Source organism: Mustela putorius, unplaced genomic scaffold (assembly GCF_011764305.1).
Source record: "Mustela putorius furo isolate JIRA1106 unplaced genomic scaffold, ASM1176430v1.1 tig00000095_pilon_pilon_pilon, whole genome shotgun sequence".
NCBI lineage: Eukaryota > Metazoa > Chordata > Mammalia > Carnivora > Mustelidae > Mustela > Mustela putorius.
Window position 1 is genome coordinate 25,898,094 of NW_025421280.1, and position 23,604 is coordinate 25,921,697.

Sequence of the window (23,604 nt, forward strand, 5' to 3'; positions counted from 1 at the left end):
AATGACAGATTACTTCCTCGAAGATCCATGAGGAAGGAGTGACTGAGTCTCCAAACCTCCAAACCCACTAGGATCAGGCATCTAGCCACCTCAACGACCTAATCTACCACCACCACCCCCAGTCCACCCATGGCTTCACACTTCCTCCACCTGAGAGCCTGCAGATTCAGCAACTCTTCCTCCAGGAAGGCTCAAGCCTATTTAATGCTTAAGCGTGCTGAGAGCTCATTTCAAACGTTATTTCCTTAGGGACGCTTCCCCTGACTTCCTGGACTAGATCAGGTCCCTGACTACTTCGTTCACAGCCATCAGTACAATTTTACATACAAGCAGACAAATAGATCTACAATTTCTGTCTCCTCCTTCTAGCATGGGAACTATATAAGGGCAGGATCCTTATCATCCCTTGAGTAGAGCTTAGTTCCAGGTCAAATGAACGAATACAGAGTCCTGAAAACACAAAGGAGGGATACCTGACATGGATTTAAGGGAGCAATTTCACCTCCTTAGGGAAGACTTCGGAGCATCACAGTCCCCAATATTGTATAGCTCCTTTGACCTCCACTAACTATACCACTCCCTTAGCATATATGTTACATTCCATTGCCTTTACTTTACTTTATTCATCTTTGAAATAAAGGAATCAATGGCTGAGGGAAAAGGGATGCCAGAAGTTGAATTTGACCATGCTCCACTGTATGTGAAAAGTAAAACACAAAATGATTAGGCCTCTACAGGCAAGAACAGGATTCTGGTCAGGCTTCACCAGGACATCTGGGGATGTCTCTAACCTGGGTAGGTTACGAACAAGAAGGACACACTTGGCTTTCCTTGGTAGCTCATTACACCCAACATTCTCCAATCTTGCTCAGGAGTGGTCTTGGCTCCAAGGGCTGAAAACTGACCACAGAAGATCTGAATATAGTTACAGCTGCCTCTAAGGATCTTAATAATCCACTGCAAAACTAAGTGCCACTGGCTGTAGAGCTGCTTTTTAAACATTCTTCCCCCTTTATTTGTAAGAGGGAATATATGTAATATATTTATTTATATTTCCAAAGCGCTGTCCCCTCACTGCCTTCTCTCCCTGTGCTTCCCAACCACGAGGTTAAGGAACAACGGGCCAGAAGCCTCCCGCCAACCCCCGTTTCCTAGCAGGGAAAAGTGAGGCTCGGCCCTGTGATGCGACTCCCTAAAGCTGAAAAGACGGCCCTGGGGGCAGTGCTCCCTCGCTAAGAAAAGGCCTCAGGGACCGCCTTCCCACCCAGGTTTGGAACCTTGTAGACGCGGCAGGTTTCAAGTACGCACACAGCCCTAAGTGCACCCTCGCCCGTGGGATCCTCAAGAGACTCCCGTTGCCGGCTTCGGGCTGCAAACAACGGCCGCAGAGCTGCCTAATGACCAGGTAAACCCAGCACGCCGCCTGGCCGCCACCTCCCGAGGGAAACGAGGGCGCGCCGCCACCCGCAATGCCAGGGGGACCCGATGGCTGACACCGCGGCTCAGCTACCTGAACGCCGTGCACGATATACACCTTCTCAGCCTCACTCAGCGACACGGACGCCATGCTGCCGAGCCGCTTCGCTCGTCGCACGTCATCTGCTCGCGTCGCCCTGGCGCGGACAACGCCCCCCCCACACCACGCGCCTTGCGTCATCAACCTGCGCGGCGGCCGCTCCTGCAGCCACCGCCGCTGCCGCCACCGCCGGCAGCTCGATGGGCTTCTCCTGCGCGCCGCCCCGTGTCTGGACGAGTCCAGGAAGCCGCGGCGCCTCGTGCCGGGGAGCCATCGCTGCAGCCCGAGGCCGGGTCCCGGGTCGGGGGCTGCAAGGGGAGGCGACGGCGGCGGCGGCGAGAGCCCCACCGGGGGCCTGGGACTGGGGAACTGCCTCCGGCTTCACGGTCAGTTGGGAGGGGGAACTGGGGTTGAGTGAAAAGGATGGGGTGAGGCCAGAGGCGCGGGCCGGGGCCGGAGCTTAGGACTTATAGTGGGAGAGGCGCGCGTCGCAGTTTGCTCAGAGCCGGAGTTGAAGTAGCAGAGCGAGTGTGTGTGTGTGTGTGTGTGTGTGTGTATGTGAGAGAGAGAGAGAGAAAGAGAGAGAGAGGAGAGACCAGAGAGAGAGAGAAAGGACCTGAAAGAGAGACCGACCGACCCTGAGCGAGGGGAGGCAGATGTCATGATTGGCCTGAGGGGCTGTCTCCTTGCTCTCCTCCCCTCTTCCCCCACCCCCATCCCTCCGTCCCGCATTTCTGTAGTCCCTCGGATGCGTGAAAAGAAGAGGCGGTGAAGCCCTCTTTACTTTGTTCTGGGTAGGGAGGATTCGCGCCGGGAGTGAGTGCCCAGTAGTCCCAGGGCGTCCTCACTCCACCCCAAGGATTCCACCCCTGCCCACTCTCTCGGGCTGACCAAACGCTGACCCAGAACGTTGCAGGATCCCCCCTTGCCCCAGGTGGTCGCTGGAGCATTATCCCAAAGAGAGGAGGGGGCAGAGTCTTGGTAGCTGGTGCTGGCCAGGGGCACAGTGTCTAGGCGTCCCCAGTGCTTCCCAGCGATGGCTGGAAGCCTGGGCTTGATGGTGTGGTCGCTGGGAGCTGTAGACAGCTGCGGGGGGCAGGAAGGGGGAGTATCCCAGCCCTGGCCATGGCCAAGTTGGAGTATGGGCCTTGGATATCCAGAAGGGATACCCACAAGGTGAATATAGGGTCACTGCAGGAACCCAATAAGGCAAGGCAAGATAAGGTATGGTACAGATTTTAAAGAGGTCATGTGGATAAATGGGGGAAAGTTAACCCAGAGTGACTGAAGCAAGGGTGTCTGATGACTTTTCCAAATGTCCCTCTTTTAAGGAGCCTCCCGGTTCTGAAAAGTGAAAGTACAGTAACTCTTGACAGCTTGATCATCTGAAGAATGTATTTCTTTGCTAGTAGCTTCGATACTGTCTCATAGGTGACTGAGAGCTTACTATGGATGGGCTTTGGGCCAACTTTGGAACACTGAGACAAATAAAACACGACTTCTGCCCAGAGTAGCTCCCCAGACAGAGGGAAAGGCTTTAGGGTCAACATAAACACAGAACATGGTGGCACCCATGAATACAGTGGGATTAGGGAGGTGGGTCAGAGGAGGGTACAGGGAAGAAGTACCTGCCCATATTCTTAAGCTGTAAACTGCTGGGTTCCAAAATAAATAATCCCTGGACATGACTAGCTTCTTAAGTCTCCATAGTTCTCTTATAGGTGTACTACCTACAGGGAAGACATCCTGCAGGGTTGGACTTGGCCCTCCAGGGAGACTGGGAGAGGTGAAGCCGGAAGGCTTTTCTTCCAAATGAAAGCACAGGTGCCCCACCTGTTGGGGCACATAGGAATCTTTGTGTGGTCGGACACCTGGTTTCTATGTGAGGAGCTTTGTGATGAGATAATAAGGCGCTGCTGATGTTAGAAATGATATTCTGTTCTAGAGATTGCTCAGAAAGTAAAGACCCTGAACATGGAGTTTTAGTAGCTAGATAACTACGAGAATTATAGATTTTAAAAGTGGCAGCAAATGGACAGATCAGAAAAGACAAAGAGTCTGAGTTGGAGATCATGGAATCATCTTTCTATAAAGATCTTTCAATATGTCTTTGAAAATATAGAACACAAACTTGAACCATTCCCCTGACAACTGACTAAAGGTTCCTTGCTGGAGAAGAGTTGGATGTATTTGCTAAATAATTTTATGAATGATGTCTGACATGTTGGGCTAAGTAGGTCTGAGAGGTGGAAACAGCGGAATGTTTATTTTCGGTTCTCTATAAACAATGACACGTTCAGTAACTGTTACATATCAATGCTGGCAGAACATTTTTTATCATGTTTGTTGTGATAATGCATTACACATTTTTAAAACTCATAAATTCGGAGTTCTTTTTTGGTTTATTGAAGCAAGTCAAAGAAGGCACGTTAGCCAGAAAATTAAGAAGCCAAGAATAACACCTTAGTCTATAAAACCAGCATGTTTTTCTATCGTCAGATTCTTGGGGGCGGGGGTGGAGGGGACTATGTTTTCTAAGTCTGTCCATTCTGAGCCTCTTACTATGCAAATTTTATTTAACATTAACTTACGTAGTGCTTATTAGGTGCCAAGCACTGTTCTAAAGCACTTTACAATGATTAACTGATTTCAGTCCTCGCAAGAGCCCTATGAGGCAAGTACCGTTATCCCTATTTTACAGATTGGGAAGCTGAGGTGCAGAGATGTTGATTGTCTTGATCAAGGTCACAGGTCACATGACTAAAAAGTGCCCGAGCTGGGGTTTGAGACCAGGCAACAACTCCCATACCTGCACTCCTAACCATCCCCTTATGCAGTCGCCTCACCAGACTCTACTTCATTTGCCCGAGTATTCGGTGAAGGAGGCCTGTTTAGTTATGGAATTGTTAACTGCTCTGTAGGCTGTAGTTGGTTTTTATTCCAAAAGCAGGGAGTCTGTTCAACCATAAATTCACATCCCTTGACTCCTTCTTCTAAAGGAAGGTCAAACATGGTGCGGAGGAGACGCTTGCTATGTCTGTTTCCCTTATCCCCTTTCGGATAAGGGAAGAGGTTACATACAAGCCAAGTGGAGCTTAACTCAGAGTAGCTGAGAAGAGCTCTCAGCAACAGAGAAGGCTGTTGGATCTGGGACGGATGATGGAGCGAGGCATGGAGACCCGGATGCCAACCATGTGTCTTACTCCCAGAATAGACATCTAGAAGCTCTTCAAACAGGAAGTATTTGTTTGCATGCCTGTGAGTGTCTAGTGTTCTCGTGGACTCAAAGAGATGGGAAGCTGAAAACACCTGCCTAAAAGGAGTTGAGGATTTGCTGTAGCTGGAGAGCCCAGGCACTCGAACTGGCGCATAAACAAGACAGTGAAATAAACTGCTCAATTGAGCCAGTGTGGTAATTAGACGTGAGGCCGACCTGTAATAAGGTGCTAATTGTGCAGGCCAGGCATCAAGGATGTAGAGGTAAAGAGCTGCTATTAGCCACTAGCAGACAACAATGACATTACAGAGGTGGAATAAATCTGTCCCACCTAACCTTGGTTAATTAAAGCAGTAAAAGCCAGTTACAGAAGAGCTTGGGGCAACGCAGAGTGCAGAGTCCGTGGTGCTGAAGTTGCAGGGATTTCTTAAAAGACCAGCAGGGGAACATCTTCCCAGGCTCAAAGAGAGGCAGCCAAGTGCCAGACCTTTACCTTTGCATTTTCACAATTAGCCCAAAACTGCAGAAAAGCAAATGCGAGTAACTTATTTTCCCTATGGATCTGTTTCCTTTAAACATTTTGATTTGTCCTGCCAGTGCGGTGTCTGAAGAAACACTCGATATAAATAACCTGTCAGTCATGCAGGCAGGTCTGTGGCTGTGTTGCTTTTCCAGAAATTACAACTCTTAATTACAGTGGCAGAAAATCTGATAGGACTCCATCGGTAAAGCTTATTCTCATATAGAGGAATGGTCTTCGTGTGTGTTTCCTTTTGAGAAGGTAGCAGAGTGCTTCTCACGTCTTTCATTAGGGAACAAAGGGTTGGGGGGGTCACATATTCTGATTAGCAAGTCTGGAAATACTTAAACACGCATACCCATGCTAATAGCCCCAGAATCGGGATAGAAATGGAGGAGTGAAGTCAGGATATTGACCTGCTTGGGGGGAAGGGGAGAAGCAAATGCCACGCTGCCTCTAGTTTCTTCTTGTGTGTGCATGTTTTTAATCACTTGCTTTCCTCTTTGGAAGCAGATTTCCAGAGACAAATGGCCAGGTTATTCCTGGCTCTCAACTGTGAAAGTAAGAAGGCTTCAGTCCCCTGTCCCCCCTGATTCAGTTATCCATCCAAGAAATGCCAGGAAATACCAGGAAAACTCCATCTTTTCATAGTCTCCTCCAAACTGTAAGCTTCCTGGTATGTAGAAACTTGGCAGTTGAACTCTGGATGTTTCTGGGCTACCTGAGACAGGAATTTCTCCTGGTCAAGGTCTGTGGGGACAGAATTTCTTTGGGTGGGATAAATATCTCACCTTAGAAAAATAAGCTTAGTGGGACAGATGCAATTCTGGCCACAGTTCTGTTGCAGCAACTTCTGACGTGGCTGTGGACAAAGCGTACATTTCTAAACTGAAAAATAGCAGCAGAAAAATCTAGAAAGGCAAGATGATTAGGAAGATCATGCTCTTTCGGTACAAAGACTACTGGGTGCCTATCCCCGTGATCTGGGCTTTGCCACAGATCATTTTTTTGTGATTTTTTAAGAGCAAATCTCTTAACTGTTCTAAGCCTCATCTTACCCTAAAATGTGTATCTTACCAAGATGGTAAAGCTCAGAACCAGTCACAGATACACGTCCTGCTTCACGTTTAAAGATTTCTCTCCCTTACCACTTTGTAATATTTGATGCATTTTGGTAGTGCTTTTTCCACTCTGAAAAAAAAAATTAAGTGAATTAACAAAAGGAAATGATAATTGTTTAGAAAACTGAGCATGTCAGGAAAATGGCTAACAGTTACTGGTGAATTTCTTTCTGTATATGAAGAAAGAACGGGGAAAGGAAGTTAAGGGATGCTTTTGGTAGACATACAAAAATCTAAGAAATTAACAAAATATTGAATTTGTTCCTGAGAACAGAGGATTCAGAATCTTAACCCCGCAGGGGATCTTGGCATGCAGCTCAGTCTTCCCTTGTTTTAGAGGTGAGGTCGCCGAGGCCCAGGGAGGGCAACTCTTTGGCCAGAAATCAGGTGGTAGTGGCCGCAGGAAGGGGAGGAGAACTGTGGTCTCCTGACCCTAAGCCAGTCTATTTTAACTTAGCACTGGCCTCCCTTCTGTCTCCAAAGCCCTCGATAGATGCGAGAGAGAGCCTGTCCACGGGCGATGGATGTGGACAGCCGGTTCCTTGGTCCCAGGGTCCTCCCAAGGCTCCGCTCTGGTGTGGCACCTACGGGTGCCGGGGATGAAAGACATCAGCAGGGATCTAAAGCTGTATGGCTTCCCTTCTTGCTCCCAGTGCCATTGCAGTAACTGGTTCTCTTGCTCTCCCCTCGATCTTAGATCCTTCCACGGGCCTTCTGCTTTTAGTCCCTAAAAAAGCCAAGTGCTTGCCTGGGTGATGTCACAGTGGCTGCATGTCTGCCCATGGCACAATGTGGGGGCAGGTGCCATTTTCAGCACCTCGGGTGGGACCCTTTGCCTGTTGGTCTCTGCCTAGCATGGGTGGGCACTCTCTCCGAAAAAGCAGCGTGCTGGAACTTAGCCCCCCAAGAAGCATTCTCCAATAGAAGCAGATTTTAGGGACTCAGTTCTAGGGTGACTGTCCCCGCTGAAGTTTCACATACCTCCTGCTTCCTGGGTTAAGGCAGGATCAGTCCTTCCAAATGTTGGCTGGTGTTCAGCCAAGGCCCCACCTCAGAGGACAGAATGCTTAAGTTCAGGCCTGTGGCCTGTGAATGCTGCCACACATGACCCATCCACTAGCACCATCTCCACATAACCATGTGTGGGCAAGAGAGCCAAACAGTAAGTAACCCAAGGTCATGGCGGAGGCACCAGCCCACCTTTCCCTTTGTTTTCTGGTTACGGGGCAAAATTAGTGGTTGCAGTGAGGAGTAAAAAGCAGGCTCTGGAATGAGAGCAGCCTGGGGAATGTACCCTCTCCACACCGCTTCTTTAGAGTATGAGCTTAGGCAAATCTCTCCATGCCTCAGTTTCCTTTCTCCAAAAGGGCATGGGAAAGCCAGGGTTTATATCTACAAGGAAGAGCAAAGAGAAGACGAGTCTAGCACACAGCCCAGTGTCTGTGGGGTAGTAGACACCTAGGAAGAATTGGGGCCCCACTCTTAGATTCAGCATGCCCCCCACTGTGACAGGAGCCAGGCAGAAGGCCCAGCTGGGAATCTACCCTGCCAGAGGCCAGTGGACCTGATTAGGAGAGGCTCACATACTGTGAGAGTAACACAATCATTGACAAGCAGTGTTGTTGAAGTCTGCTGGGTTGGTGATACATTGTTGCCCTTGGAAAGATTTTGTTGCTGGGTTGCAGATTTCTGGAATGCAGGGAGATGGCTGCACAAGCCTGGGGCAAGTACAGTCTGATAAACTGGGGGCGGGGTTGGTGGTGGTGGTAAGTCACCTCTCTAACCGTTTTATGGACCTTCAGCTCACTCCTAGAGCTTCATTTCTTTACTCATCTAGTTTGGATGAGGGCAGGTAAATCTTGCTAATCTCTTTCTCAAAGGCTGAGTGTTTCAGGCCCTGCGTGTGTAAGGTAGTCTGCTGGACAGTGTTGAGATCGGTTAAAGAGTCAGCTGCCAGAAGTCAGTCAAATAGCACAGAGAAGAAAGAAAAAAAAAATTTTTTTTTTAAAGAACAGGTACAGTAGGCTTCCAGGAGCTAGTGGAAGGAATGTCTGTTTAGAGTCCATTTCTTGGGTTGTTTTTTTTGTTTGTTTGTTTTTTCAAAAGAAGTCACGAATCTTAGAGATCTAGGCCTTCCCATTCACTTTAGAGATGAAGCCAACAGAGTGAAGCTGACATGACTTTTCCTGGGGTCCGCGAACTGTATGAGGGAGAAGGAAGCAGAACTTGTGTTTCCTGCTTGGTCATTCCTCCCCTCCCGCTCTGGGAAAAGAAAGAAAGTCATGTGCTGTGCTCAGACTGTGGTCTATGGTGGCAGGCAGAGCTGGTTTTGAGTCCTGGCCTTACCACTCCCTTGCTCTGTAGGAGCTCGGGAATATTACCCAAGACTTCTGCATCTCACTGGGTTGAGGTGTTAGAAGGTTGAGGTGCTGGATTTTTGTAAGAATTACAATGAGCTGCATTATCTAAGTCCTCAGTCATCATAGGCGTTTGGTTCCTGTTGGTGCCCATCTCCATTCCTGGATATAGCACTGCATGTTTTGTCTAAAACTTTTAGACAGAGTCTCAGACAGATTTGGATTTCTTCATCTATGGAACAGAAGGAGTTTGGCTCAGATCTAATAGATGGTCTTGAAGGTTTCTTCCAGCTCTAAAATTCTGACCCAGATGGTGATTTTTTTAACCAGTTCATGGTACACATGCTCCTGTTTTAAAGTCTCATTAATTTTCCTCATTGTTAAAACGTATCATAAAGTACACCTATAAAAGGGGAAAATAGACTGTTACCCAAACAAGTGTAGTTTCTACGGATCCCCAATGTTTGTGACCTGTATTATGGCATCCTCCATGTGGATGTGATGTAGGAAAGATGTTAGGGTTCCAAACCGAGAGCCAAGAGAGCGTTCTAAGATGTCTTTGTGCAAACAGGTGGTTTTATTTAAAGCAAGGGGACAGACGGTGGGCAGAAAGAGCCGCCCCAGGGTCATGAGGAGCGGCCCATCATATACTTTCAAGGTGGGAGGGGGTTGGGGATAGTGTAAACCTCCCAGGTATTTTGGAAACAAGGTTTCCAGGCTCCTGGGGGCCTTAGCTATTGTTAGGAGAGGTCGTTTATTGCTGTTTAGTAGAAACTCACTCTCCAGACCCTTCAGATGTGTATGGGTGGGTCATATGCTTGGGATGATTGCCAACATGTATCTGATAAAGGAAGTTTCCCAGGGGATTTTTATGTTAAAGGAAACTTACAGAATGCTGGGGATTGGGCTAAGATCAAGATGCCTTTTGCGCTTCGCAGAGTATCAATATTGAGGCAGTTGAGTCCCTGGAGGAAGGTCACTCTGCCTGTTTCAAGGACTTGTCAGGGGGACTGTAAGCGGTAAGGAATTAATAATTCCTATTCTGCCTTTGTGTCCCGCATCAGGTGTGTATTTTTTTTTTTTTTAAGTAGATTTAGAAAGTCAGGAGGTGGTGATCTGGCCACTTGTAGTACAATAGTCCATTGTGATAAGTAAGATAACTGTTAGCATCCATTCGCTGTCCAAATCCCAGACTTCATTCTGAAATGCGGGCCGAGTATTAAGAAGTCTGAGCGTGCACATGCGTCTATTTTATACGAAGGTTAGGAGGCCAGAAGGAAAATTTAACTTACGACCCCTGTCTGGTCTTCTCAGTGAACCTTATTGATTATAGGGTTTGGTTTGGGAGTGTGATGTTTTACTTTTTTTCTTTTTTTTTTTTAGTGGTTTTTTTTTTGTTTGTTTGTTTTAAGAGTTTATTTATTTACTTGACAGAGAGATCACAAGTAGGCAGAGAAGCAGGCAGAGAGAGAGGAGGAAGCAGGCGCCGGATGCAGGGCTCAATCCCAGGATCCTGGGATCATGACCTGAGCCGAAGGCAGAGGCTTTAACCCACTGAGCCCCCCAGTGCCCCTTTTTTTAGTGTTTTATTGAAGGTTGAGTATGTCAGAAGACAAGAGACAGGCAGAGCAGGACAGGATCCTCCCGCAGAGAGTGGTGTAGACTTGTCGGTAAAGATCTTCTAGAACAGGCCAGGGCATTCTGCCTGCCTGGACGCCTTCCTTGGCTGGCGGTTGTGATGCAGATGATAAGGCACCTTTCCTTTGAACCACACCCTTACCTTTTAGAAGAGAAAGTTCAGTGACTCATTCTTTTTTTTTTTTAATGAAATATTTCAAACATAGTGATTCATGGTTCATTCTTTCTTTCTCTGAGAACCCTCTAAAAATGCGTATAAAATTTACAATCCTTTTGGATCCTTACACAAATTAAATTAAGAGAATTGTAACTCAGATAAATTGGTTTTCTCCTTCAGATACCTTTCTAAAGCTTCTAGGACACGGACCATTCCTTTATCTTTGAAGTTGTAGGGCTGCCTTTTGAATGCTTTTAAGTCTATCACTCTGCAATGTGAGTGATTGTACACTTCTAAAAGTGGCAAACATTGTATTTTTGAGACAGTAGGATTTAAACCATAGAAGGTTATTTTTTTTTCTTTTATTCTTTATTTCTTTTCAGTATTCCAGAATTCATTGTTTATGCACCACACCCAGTGCTCCATGCAATATGTGCCCTCCACAATACCCAACCACCGGGCTCACCCAACCCCCCATCCCTCTCCCTTCCAGAACCCTCAGTTTGTTTCTCAGAGCCCACAGTCTCTCAGGGTTCATCTCCCCCTCCAATTTCCCCCAACTCACTTCTCCTCCCCATCTCCCCATCTCCTCTGTTAAACCATAGAAGGTTATTGATATACTCGTTAAGATGAATTTCAATTGAGAAAAAGGATGCAAGTACCAGAAAAGATGCTGCCTTCTTTCAGGGGACCTTTTAAGTGATTGTATATGGGTAGACTGAGTTCTTTAACCGTAGTAAAAATTAGTTTAGGTGAGAATTCAATGTTTAGGGCAAGTTCAAGAAGATACCAGATGCCCTCCCCACCACCCCACCTCCTAACAGCAATTCAACACAATACTAGATTTATTACGAGGTTAACTACTCACCTGAAACCGATGGTGACCTATGTTAAAAGCCTCCGATTTAAGGGTTTCTACTGCCTTGCTGAGGTTCATGACGTTGGCTAAGGAGTTGATGAAATTGAGTTGAACAATACGTTCTTCCTAGTAGGGAGGGACCCAGAAAGTTGAATCCTTAAAAGAAATTATTTTGGAGTATTTGGATGACCCTTCTCTCTAAGTCAAGGGAAAATAACGCTTGTTTTGAGTTTATTCAGCCCGTCTGTAAACAGATACTTCATACAGGTTGAGTGTGTTAATGCTACTTTAATCTGTACAGTCCCCAAAACCTACTTCTGTGCTGTGTGTGAATGCGTGTGTGGATGTGAGAATGTGAGTGGGTGTGGTGTCTCAGAAAAGTAATCCTCAGAAAGTACTTTGAGAAGCTTTTACGGATTTTAGATCTAGCTGAACTAATGCCGGCCTTCGAGATAACATATTATCTCATGAAAGTCAGTGAAGTTGGCAGTCTGAGAAGATCGGTGGTTCCTGGGACACTTGTTGGTGGACAGCTTGGGGGGGGGGTTCTGATACATCGAATACAGAACTTGTATGTTTTATGGGATGGCTTTGACCCTTGCGCATAAAGCCTGGGCTTTGGGTCAGTTTTGTTAGGGCAGGTGATGGATTTATAAGAATTTGCCCCTCATTCAACAAATGATGAGTAACTATAGGTACTGCATCTGGACCCTTGCTATCACCAATGGCCAGCACTTGGCTGGGCATCCAGCCTAGCCAACCTGCTGATGGGCCACAGTGGAGTGGGACTTGGAGCTTTATGGTAGCGTCGCCCTTTGTATTGCTCAGCCGTGGATAGGCAGCATGGAAATTGAGTCACGAGTGCGTACCACAGAGCCAGCCCAGTACCCCACATCCTGGGCTTATAGGACCACAGACTGCATTTCACTAGATACATTTGTGTCCACCTGTCTGGGTTACTGGAAGAGCACACTTGTGGTCAGGTATGATGAAGCATGTGAGTTATAGATCTGGAGGCAATTCTAGGGAGGTTTTGTTTTTGCTTTTGTTTTAGAAAATGATCACTACTTTCAGTCACTTCTCAGTTTTTTGCTTCTGAAACTCTAGAGGGGAGGACTAGATGATTTCCTTAGAATTCCCACCTGCTGGGATAGCCCAGATCTCAGAAGGTCATTTGACACCACACTGCACGCTCCTTATCATCTGGTTGGCTGAGAGCTCCAGAACAAGCTCCAGAACTCCTCCCGTATCAAGAATCCTCCTATGACTTCCTTACCCCTAGGGCTTAGTCCCTTCGCCTTTGTGGGCCTCAGTGTGCTCCTCTGCAGGTAAAAGAATAATGACTTTGGGCATGGATTAGTCACATATGAAAAAGCCAACTCTTTTTTTTTTTTTTTTTTTAAGATTTTATTTATTTATTTGACAGAGATAGACAGTGAGAGAGGGAAAACAAGCACGGGAGTGGGAGAAGGAGACGCAGGCTTCCCACTGAGCAGGGAGCCCAATGTGGGACTCGATCCCAGAACCTTGGGATCATGACCTGAGCCGAAGGCAGACACTTAATGACTGAGCCAACCAGACATCCCAAAGCCAACTCTTCTTAATGCTCTAGAACTGTTGGCCAAAACAGTACGACATAGATAACTGTAATTAAATTTGCCAAGCAATCACTGTTTTTGATCTTTCTTTGGAAACAAAACAGAAGAGGAACAGAAAACCCAGTTCCACCCAGCTGGAACTCTGGCCTGTTGCCTCACTGGGCAGTGTCTCCCCAGCTTGTTGGCCTCTGGTGGACTCCAGGCCCTCCCGTGTGTCTCATCTTGTCCTGTCTATCAGTGCCAGAGCAATCATACCATAGCATGACTACGGCCCAACTAGTTTCCTCAGAGACTGGGGTGCCTCCCTGGTACCTCCAGGGTGAAGTCCCAACTCACCTCGAAGCTCAAGGCCTTGTAAAACATAGCCTTCATGACATAACCCTACCTTAAACTTCATTTCCACTTAGCAGCACCCCCCCCACCTCTTGTTCCCAACACAACCTGTATATGCGCGTACTCATGCACGCAGCCCTGGGCATCCAGCCCCCACAAACTGTGTCACCACTCTCCCTGCCTTTGAGTGGAACGCTTCACCTCGCTCCATGCCCTGCTCAGATCCTCTCCCTTTAAATGCCCTGGCCAGGGGCGCCTGGGTGGCTCAGTGGGTTAAGCCGCTGCCTTCGGCTCGGGTCATGATCTCAGGGTGCTGGGATCGAGTCCTGCATCGGGCTCTCTGCTCAGCAGGGAGCCTGCTTCCCTTCCTCTCTCTCTGCCTGCCTCTCTGCCTACTTGTGATCTCTCTCTGTCAAATAAATAAATAAAATCTTTAAAAAAAAATAAATAAATAAATAAATAAATAAATAAATAAATGCCCTGGCCATTAGGAAGTCTATTGATCTCACTTCTGGACTTTGGGGGGTTTTTTGGGGGCGGTGGGGGCGTTACTGTTTGTCTCTCCTTTGTACTGTTCATTAGAAACCTGTATGTTAGGATCATTGTGGGATAGGTCTGATTTCTGCATCCATTCACTCAAGAAATAAAGATGTGAGCACATACTCCTGCCAGATACCAGGCTCCAAGGCCAAACAAAATGGGACTTGCCGGTTAGTAGAACAAAGCAAGTAAGGCTAGTCTGAGCAGATTGGGAGCTGGCAGAGGGGAACAACAGGGCCTGTACTGGGCAGCGCACACACATTTCCTTGTGAGAGAGCCCCCCCCCCGCGCACAGTTCCTTACACTGAGTGGGTGCTCCGGAAGTATGTTTTTGAATTGAACTGAACTGAACACGGGAAAATTTAGAGGGTCAACAGGGCAAGGGAATGGGGTGAGAGGTGCGGGACGCAGGGAGGACTGGGAAGGCTGCCCCTCTCAGGGTGTGAGCTGGTGGGCAGAATGCGAGGTCCCCGGACCCCCCAGCCTCCTTGTATGCACAACCCAGAGGCCTGAGCAAACGGTACTGCCCAACGCTTCACGCAAGGGACTCGTGGGGAGTCGGACATAGGCAAAGAGCCACTCCTCAACCCCAGTGATTGGAGTTTCCCTAATTCAAAATAGAAAAGGGAAAAAAGGTCAACATTTGCTTCTCCTAATGTGGTCATTAGGGGCAGAGTGAAGGGAAGGTGCACTGTTTGTTCAAGGTGAGGTTTTCCCCATACTTGTCAGATTTCCAGTTAGCTAATTTAAGGAACAGATCCTTACTGGAAAGCTACTTCCATTGCTCGAGTGGCCTTGGAGTTAAGCAAACTCTTTATCACAGTGTGCCTTGATTGGTTTTGAGCAGGATATTTTGAAACTCTGAAGTGTGGGTTGGAATGTGAACTTGAGTTCAGTACTTGGTGTCTGACTCTGCCGAGGGTGCCCTTGTCTGAGTGCTGGCCCGGATCACAGGTTCTCCCTCACCAGTGAGGGGAGAACAGAGCTCCTCTATACACTCTTTGGTCCCACATTGTTTGAAGATGGAACATTCTGGTTGCTTAAATAAGAGTCACAGTCCACTTCCTTCACAGTCCTACTTGGTGCTTCCTCCACCATCTGGGATATGTCCATACCCATGAAAGGAAGCAGACAGGGCCTCCCAAGGTGGGCCTGGAATCACAACGCTCTGGCATTGTACTCAAGCATTTGTGTGCCAGGCCCTGGGCTAATGAAAAGACAGGGCTTCCAGCCCACAGGAACCTTATGCTGGGAGAGCATAGCAGGTGTTCCCTAAAGACCTGTTACCTAAAATGAGTACCCTTCTTTTACAAACAAATAAAACTGAACCAGGTTTAGTTTTATTTGTATTCCAGCCCACAGCCAATTAGTGGTCATAAATGGAGAGTTTGTTGGGGGGATTAGTAACTGTAGACACAGAAATGATAGTAGCCAGGAATGAAAGAGGAAGACAACGAACCAGACAAAGGAGATGTTGGAATAGGAATTCTAGTAGTGTGAACAGGCCAGCTGGTGTGAGGCCAAGAGCTCAGTGAGTCTCCACAACTCCTGAGGACATCATTCCCTGACCCACTCCAGTAACTGGTGTTCCGGTAATAACTAAATCATTCCAAAGAAGTGAATGGCTATTGTACTTAAGACAGGAGCAGGTATAGTATCTTTTTCTTCGGTCTGTTTTTATTTTACTTCCATGTTTTGTTTTTCATTTCCACCTTAACCATCTTAATGGTTAAAATGCGAATCTGCTGAGAAACAAGCCACAGTTACTGGGAAATTTACTTACGTGGAAGGGTCTGTTCCTCAAGTTATTGCCATGTGTACAATCAAGAATGAGTAATTGACGAGAGGATACAGTCAGCTGGTCTGAATATACTACGAGCCTAATGAAATCACTGGAAATCCCTACGCAGGAGCAGTGCTCTGAAATTTATTTTCAGTGATGATCCATTTCAGAAAACCACACAGAACCCTTTGATGGAGTACCCAGGTTTCAGGGAGTTGACCGTTGGGCTGTAGGTGACAGGAGGTTATGCTGCCACAGACATGGGTGGGGCGGGGTGAGTTGTAACTACCCATCTCTGTCGCACTGAGCTGTTCTGGAGGGAAAGCTGGAGCCAAGACAGATCTCACTTATCTGGTGGATAACAGCCACCTCGAACTGTGGGTCAGCGAACTTCTGTATAAAGCTAGAGAGTGGGGGCGCCTGGCTGGCTCAGTCAGTGGAGCAGGCGACTCCTGATCTCAGGGTCATGAGTTTGAACCCCACGTTGGGTGTAGAGATTACTTCAATTAAAAAAAATAAATCTTAAAGGAAAAAACACTAGAGACTAAGTAGGCTTTTTAGGCTTGCTGGTCGTAGGGCCTCAGCAGAAGAGCTCAGCTGTGCCATTGTAATGCAAAAAGCAGACAGAGCCCATACGTCTTTGAATCTCATGACTGTGGTCCAGGGAAACTATGTGGTTGGTACTCACAGACCTGTATGGCAGCAGGAGAACCTACGAGAATGCTTGCCTGTGGAAGTTGTTGAAATGCTGAGCTTTCATCAGCTCTGGAATCATTGTAGGATTTCATGGGATTTCAGCTTTTCATTTGTTGGCTTTTGGTTGAACAGAGCTTAGGATGTTAGACTCTGCTGGGCCCGGGGCCGGTCGCAGACACCCTTGTCTGCAGGCGCCTGCGGTCCTTCCATTCGGTGCCTCATAAGGGTATTCGTGTATCCTTCAGGCCTCTAGGTTGTTGCCAGCGGCACCAATTGCCGTTGTCTTGTGGCGAGCACAAAATTGCTTTATTCAAAGACTCTGGTTGACAGCCTGTGGGAAACCACTGCTTTTCCTCTACTTGGGGTGGTTATTCCATACGTCATGACTCCCCGTCCCTTGGCTCCCAGCACAGTGTACCCAGCGTGTGATAGTCACGCTCTTTGTGGAGTCATACTGCCTTTCAGCCATTCATTCTCCGCCATCCTGGGGAGGGGAGGCCCTGGCCTTGTTCTTTCATTATTAGCCTCTGCAACTGTGGACCCCAAGTGTCCGTCATTTTGAGGAGCGGTGACTGCTTTGCCCACTCAGCTTTCTGGACACGTCCTGCCTCGTCGTGATTACAGCATATTCAGTCCAGAGGCTCGCTCCGTGCCGGGGCTGAGGGCAGGGGAGGAAGAAGGCCAAAGAGTGAGGAAAGCCCGGCACAACCACTGAAGGTTTGTTCGTGCCCTGTAGAGCCCCAGCCTCCAGAAAAAGACACAGAGCCAGTGCTTCCTGTGAATAGTTTCCGCTGCTACAAAATGCCTGGAGTTTCGGGCCCAAAGATGTCACTTGCGGTGCCATGGACCACGCCGGTGGCCTCTCTGTGGCGCCGGCATCTGGGGCGAGCCTGCCACCGGCACAGTTTCTGAGTGAGAAACCGGCCTGGTGATGCAGCGGGCCGCCACACACTCCATAAGGAATCAGAGCCGGGAAATGTGTACTTGCCACGTCTTGCAGCACACGCTGTGGACAGATCGACTTTATTATCGATCCTGAGTTATTGCATTAAATAATGTCTCCAGAGACGCGGGCTGCAGCTGTTGGGAAGAAGGGGCGTGTTGCTCAGCCCTTCTTTTGGAAGGAACGGCTCTCTTTCCTAGAAAGAATGTGCCACATGTGTGCGGCCCGTGGTGTGTGGGCCCTTACAGTCTGTGGCGTTCGTCAGGAGCACCTGCAGCTCCCTTGGGCCTCACACCAGCCCTGGGGGCAGGGGTGCTAGGGCTGCAAGGGGGTGTCTCTGCAAGTGAGGACACGAAGGCTCACGACGCCTCACAGTCAGGTGGAGGAACACGTTGGGACGCATTGTCCAACGTTCTGCACTTGACCCCATCACCTGCGAGGAGGGCAGGACTCAGGGAGTCTCTGATTGCTGGAAAATCCGCTCTTTGGGTCATAGGACTGAAAAACCTGGTTGGTTTCAAGAACCTTCCCTCTCCCGGTGATTGTTTTGCCTTTACCATTGGCTAATGCGTAGTAAGTGAGAGCGTCTTCATGGTTGCTGCTGAGCCCCGGTCCTAGGTCACCAGGTCCTTTCCGCCTCCTCATCCCTGTTAACCCCAGACAGCCTTCAACACCAGCCTCTGGGTTTGTCCTTGGCACAGAGGCAGCAGTGTTCACGCTGAAGAGAGTTTTCCCAGAGGGCTTGGTGCTCTGTGCCCCGTCTTGTCTTTTTAAGTCACAACTGGAACATGTTTTTTGACACCGTCCTCCCAGCAGATCCGATCCCTTGTAAACAGAGAGACGTGAGTTCTAGCCCCACTTCTGAGTTGGTGTCTTGTGTGTGCAGCTATAGCTCCAGCTGACCTTGGGGGAGGCATTTGCCCTTGGAAGGCTTCCTTTACATATCTGTCATGTGAGGGCTTTGGGCAAGGTGGCCCTATTTCGCAAAGGCTAAGTTAACTCTCGGAAGGGAACTTACTTTTCTTTCCTTTTTTTTTTTTTTTTTTTTTTTTTTTTTTTAAGGAAACTCTACACCCAGTGTAGGGCTCGAACTCATGACCCCAAGATCAAGAGTCATGTGTTCTTCCAACTAAGCCAGCCAGGTGTCCCAAGAGCTCACATTTTATTTTTTATTATTTCTTTATTTGAGAGAGAGCAAGCTTGAGTTGGGGGGGAAGGGGCAGAGGGAGAGGAAGAAGAAGGCTCCCCACGGAGCAGGAAGCCCGATGCGGGGCTTGATCCCAGGACCCTGGGATCATGACCTGAGCCGAAGGCAGACGCCTACCCCACTGAGCCACCCAGGTGTCCCTCATGGCTTACTTTGGAAAGGTGATTTTATCAAGTCTCCTTGATAACAAGATACCACCAATTTTCTGGGTCCTTTCTTCTCTTTTCCAGATGCCAGTATGGACAGAATAGCTTATGATGCTTCTCCCCACCCACCACTTCCGAGACATTGAGCGGAAGCCAGAATACCTCCAGCCAGAGAAGTGTGTCCCACCTCCCCACCCCGGTCCTGTGGGAACCATGTGGTTTATCCGCGACGGCTGTGGCATTGCCTGTGCCATTGTCACCTGGTTTCTGGTCCTCTATGCGGAGTTTGTGGTCCTCTTTGTCATGCTGATTCCATCCCGAGACTACGTGTACAGCAGCATCAACGGAATCGTGTTCAACTTGCTGGCCTTCTTGGCTCTGGCTTCCCACTGCCGGGCCATGCTGACGGACCCCGTGAGTATGTCTGGGCCTGTTTTAACCAGCCCACACTCTCCTCCTCTGGCCCTGGCATGGCCACAGCCTGCATGTTCCCCCGGACCTTGGGAGTGTCGAGAACAGGAGGGCCAGGGCTGGGGTGGGAGAGTGAACTCAGGCCCCCCCGAGGGGACACCATCTGTGCCACACCCTCTCCGTCTTGGTAGGAGGATCCTGTATGTACACTGGTGTATGCATGCATGGAGCCTGCTACAGGAGGGGTTTGGCCCACGGGGATACCTAGCCTCTCGTTCGTTCAAAAGGCACAGTCAGATAACCGTGGAGACTGGGGACAGATTAGCAGAGTGGAAAGCATGGTGGGGGCAGTGGGGGGCAGTGGGTCAGGGCAGGGCTTCCCAGGGAAGCCAGGACTGCAGCGAGGTACTCTGGAAATTAAAGCCATATCCAATTCCAGGAACCTGCACAGAAACAGTCTTCACTTTGGGCAAGGCTCATCTTTTCCGGAAAAGCTGGACCAGCCTGTTTCAGGCGGCAGCAAGTGCCTCTTGGTGCATATCTGTGGGTAAAGCGGTGGTGTTCTGCCTGATGCCTTAGATAAATATAGCAGGCTGTGCCAGGGGCTGTTGGGGGTCATGCACCCCAGTAGTAAGCTCTCCGTTCCTGGTCATTGTCTCCCACGGGAGAAGTGAGAGTGCATGATTTGATGAAGACCTCCTGTGGCTCTATTTGTTTGAGTGCGTAGGACAAGTATGTTTAAATTAAGAGGGGGAAAGTCCCGCTACTAGCTGTGGCATTGGCCACCCAGACCCTGTTTCTGTGGGCCCCTGGGAGAGCAAAACAGAGACTCTGGGTCCTGCTCATTCCCTCCTCGACGGGCTCCATTTCCTTCCAGTTCAGGCAGTGAGTTGTTAATCCATCCCGAGAGAGCCGCTTTCCTGGCTCGAGTCCACCTCAGCAGCCAGTCCAGATAGTACCTCTTCTCCGGCACGTGCTGGCACCATTAATGGGGTCCCCGATCAGCCGGGCCCTGAAGGGCCAGGTGTACAGCCTCCCCCTCCCCCGACTATCTGAAAAGGAGAGCGTTCCTTTGAAACCTTTCCTAAGCCATAAACGGCAACAAGCAAAGAAGCAATTCACATTTTATAAAAGCAAACATCCTCTTCAGATGTCTTTCTGTTGGCTGAAACAGATACTGAAGTGGGTCTTTCGTCAAAGCAAAGTGATGTAACGTGAACGTCAGGGACAAGGGGACCATACATGGTTCCAACCAGTGTGCCCTCTGTCTGGAGAAGACAGGTGAGGCCAGCCCAGTGCAACGGAGGCTGTGGCAGGGGCAAGCCCGGGTCGCTGGGGCAAAACAAGGGAGGGGGCAGGAACCGTGTAGACGACGAGGACGGCTGCTGGCTGGCACGGCCGGCCTGTTGTTGCGAGAGCAGCGTCTGTTGGTAGAGGAAGTGGCGGGTGGTGGGCCAGGAAGACACTGGCGGTGGGCACACAGTCGTGTGGCCCCTCGAGGCACCCGGGAGCTGCGTGGAATGGTGGGACCTAAGGAGGAGAATGGGTTTGGGTGGCAGTTGGATGAGGAGAGGCGGTCTAGAGTCCCCAAGGATTTTGAGTAAAAGAGTGTCATTTTATGGGGATCATGCTGGCAGTCCTGAGGAAGAGCCCTGGGGGCCCTGATGGGTGGGACAAAGTGAATGGTGTGTTCATTGACGGCCTTCGCCATGAGAGGGCCTTTCCGGACAATTGCGACAGATGTGAGCAAGACAGACCAGAATCCCTGCCTCCTTGGAACTCACGCCTTAGCACAGAGGGTCAGACAGCAAAGACGTGAGCCAATGAACAAGGTGATTTCAAACATCAATAAGGTCGCCTTCTTAGCGCAGTGGGCAGCGCGTCAGTCTCATAATCTGAAGGTCCTGAGTTCAAACATCAATAAGTATTTTAAGGACAGTTGAAGAGTGTGATCGGGTGATGTGGTAGTGACTTTTCTGGGGCGCAGGGGAGGCCTATCTTAGGGATCTGAGAAGGACAATGAGCAGAGCCCTTGAAGTTGAGGCCTAAATGGCATGGAGCTGTGAGTCAGGCCAGTGAAGCCCTGAAGACACAGCCTTCCAGGACGGGGAGAGAGTAGGTGCAAAGGCCCAGAGGTGGGCACCCACTTGGCATCTTTGGGGAACAAGACTAAAACCAGGGTGATTGCCACATGGTGAGCGGGAGCAAGAGGAGCTGGAAGAGGTAGCTAGGATGGCAGAAGCTGGATCAGGCAGGGCCTGGAGGGCCTCATGAGAGCTTAGCTCTTCATTCTCACGCAGTGGGAAGCCATTGAAGAGGCATGACATGACCGGATTTTTTTTCTTTTTTTTTTTTTTTAATTTATTTATTTGACAGACAGAGATCACAAGTAGGCAGAGGCAGGCAGAGAGAGAGGAGGGAAAGCAGGCTCCCTGCTGAGCAGAGAGCCCAATGCGGGGCTTGATCCCAGGACCCTGAGATCATGATCTGCCTGAGCCAAAGGCAGAGGCTCAACCCACTGAGCCACCCAGGCGCCCCCATGACCTGATTTTTAAAAAATGCCTTGTGCTTGCAATGAGGGTTTGAGATGGAGCAGAGACCCAGGACTGGAGGGATGGCGGTGGTGCGCACACGGCATGGTTGGCGGCTAAGACCAAAGTGGGAGCAGTGAAGCTAGACAGAGCTGTTGGATTTGGAGTGTATTTTAAGCCACTAATTCTCAAACCTGGCTGCACACTAGAATCCCTTAGGGAGCTTTGAAGTAGTACAGATGTCTGGGCCCCATCCCCAGAGATTCTGCTCTGATTGGTTTGGGTCAGAGCCCTGGGTATTGGGGTGTTCTAAACTCCCAGGCGTCCTCTGTGTTCAGCACAGAGGAAGAGAACCACTCTTCCGAAGGGCTGACAGAACGGAGAAGGACTGGAGGGTGTGCCTTCCAGCGTCTTGGCCTGAGCAGCTAGGGCATTGCTTGTGCCGTTTATTAAACGGGAGAGTCAAGGAGAACGGATTTTGGAGGAAAATCAAGGCTTCTGTTCGGGCCGACTGTATTACACGTAAGCCGAGATGACGGGTGGGCAGTAGAGAGGCAGGTTTAGGGCTGGTGGAGGGTCAGGATCAGACAGCTTCGTGCAGCATTATTGGCGTCTAGAAGGCGCGTGAGTCCGGGAACTGGATGTCAGGAGGACGACGGAGGGAAGGCTCTGGCAGGCCATTCCAACTGCCTCGCACCGCGCATCCTTTTCCCCTGTGTTGACTCGAGTGGACTCTCTGGGGTCTCCTGCATTTGGATGATTTGGATGATTCTCACGGCTTCCCATCGCTAGTGAGTAAACCATAGACTGCACCCCAGACACCAGCCAGCTTCCCATCAGTGTGTTTTGCTGGTGGCCCCAAAGAAAACTGGGCCCCCAAATGAAGCATCTGTCAGATATCTAGCATTACTAGTAAGGGGAGCAACTCCAGACCTGTCCTAAAGGCGTGCCCCTCCTCGGGCTCTCCAGCTACCTGTTTTTCCTCTTTCCCAGCACACTGATGTGTTATGCAAAATCCAGTTCTATGCAAAACCAAGCCCTGTCCAGAGAGAGGTGGGAGGCCCTGGGGCAGCATAGGGAGCCTCGAACTCACACTGAAAACAGATCAGATTGGGGGTTCCTTATTAACAGTGCAGGATGGGTGTGTTTTAGGAAGGTGCCAACTGAGGGTCCTAAGGAGATCCCTAGCAGGATTATAATGTTTTGTATCTCAGGAATTCATGTTGCCTTTAGTTCTTCTCAAACTATCTCTGTGGGTTATAAACAACATATAACAGTGTGTGCATTGTTTGTCATTTGGGTTTGTTAGTATTACTAGGCTATAGTTAAAAAAAAAAAGAAGAAGAAGAAGAATCACTCCTAGTCTCCCCCACACAGTTGCTAGACCCCTTCTAGCTTTGAAATCTTACCGCGGTTGGACCATCAGAACAACTGTAATTGCCCACAGCTTTCTGAACCGGTTAGCAGTCATTCCCCCACTGCAGTGGGAAACCGGTCTGTGCAGAGCTTGAGCAGGAAAGGGAAGAGGGAAATGGCTCACAAATGGAGATGAAGCTCCCATGGGAAGTGGGGTCAAAGGGATGGGCTTGGAAGGAGAGGGAAGGGAGCCAAAAGGGCCTCACTTGGGGAGCGGGGGGCTGGCCTAGAGGTGGCATGGCGTGGGCAGACCCCAAGGCAGACCATGGTCAGGTCTCCGGTGCACTCGCCTTGCTTACCCTGAGGGTGTGTCATGTCAGGGAGTTCTCTGTATTCCTGAAACACCTCAGAGCTCTGGAGGGGGCTCTGACCGCCTGGAGGAGGCAGCCTCTTGAAAACACACCAGGCTTGAAGACTCTTATCTTGGTACCCATCTCCCTCCCACCCCCACCCCGGCGTCACCACTTCTTCCTTTCCCTTTGCAGACACATTTTAATTCCTCATCCTGTGAGCTTCCTCAGGAATTTAAAATTTAAATCTGAAATTTTGAATCTAAAATTTAGATCTGGGACATCTCTCTGTCTCCCGGAAGCTGCTTAAAGCTGAGAGGCCTAG

The 23,604-nt window shown here is 49.2% G+C and overlaps 2 protein-coding genes across 6 annotated transcripts in view; one reads left to right on the forward strand and one right to left on the reverse strand.

The window, feature by feature from the left end:
* The window catches only part of EXOSC7 (exosome component 7), a 34,530-nt gene extending 32,873 nt beyond the window's left edge, over nt 1-1,657 (reverse strand). The window contains exon 1 of the mRNA XM_004760830.3: nt 1,511-1,657. Within this exon, the coding sequence (XP_004760887.1) occupies nt 1,511-1,657 (147 nt within the window). The remainder of the gene's footprint in view (nt 1-1,510) is intronic.
* A 106-nt stretch (nt 1,658-1,763) lies between these two features.
* Nucleotides 1,764-23,604, forward strand: part of ZDHHC3 (zinc finger DHHC-type palmitoyltransferase 3) — a 53,134-nt gene continuing 31,293 nt past the window's right edge. For 4 of the 5 annotated variants that reach the window (XM_045080949.1, XM_004760825.3, XM_045080965.1 and 1 more), the window contains exons 1-2: nt 1,764-1,902; nt 18,716-19,045. In XM_045080949.1, coding sequence (XP_044936884.1) covers nt 18,740-19,045 — 306 coding nt within the window. In that variant the 5' untranslated portion in view covers nt 1,764-1,902; nt 18,716-18,739. Of the gene's footprint in view, nt 1,903-7,197; nt 7,537-18,715; nt 19,046-23,604 lie in introns of those variants that run through there. The other variant, XM_045080956.1, reaches the window with a different exon arrangement.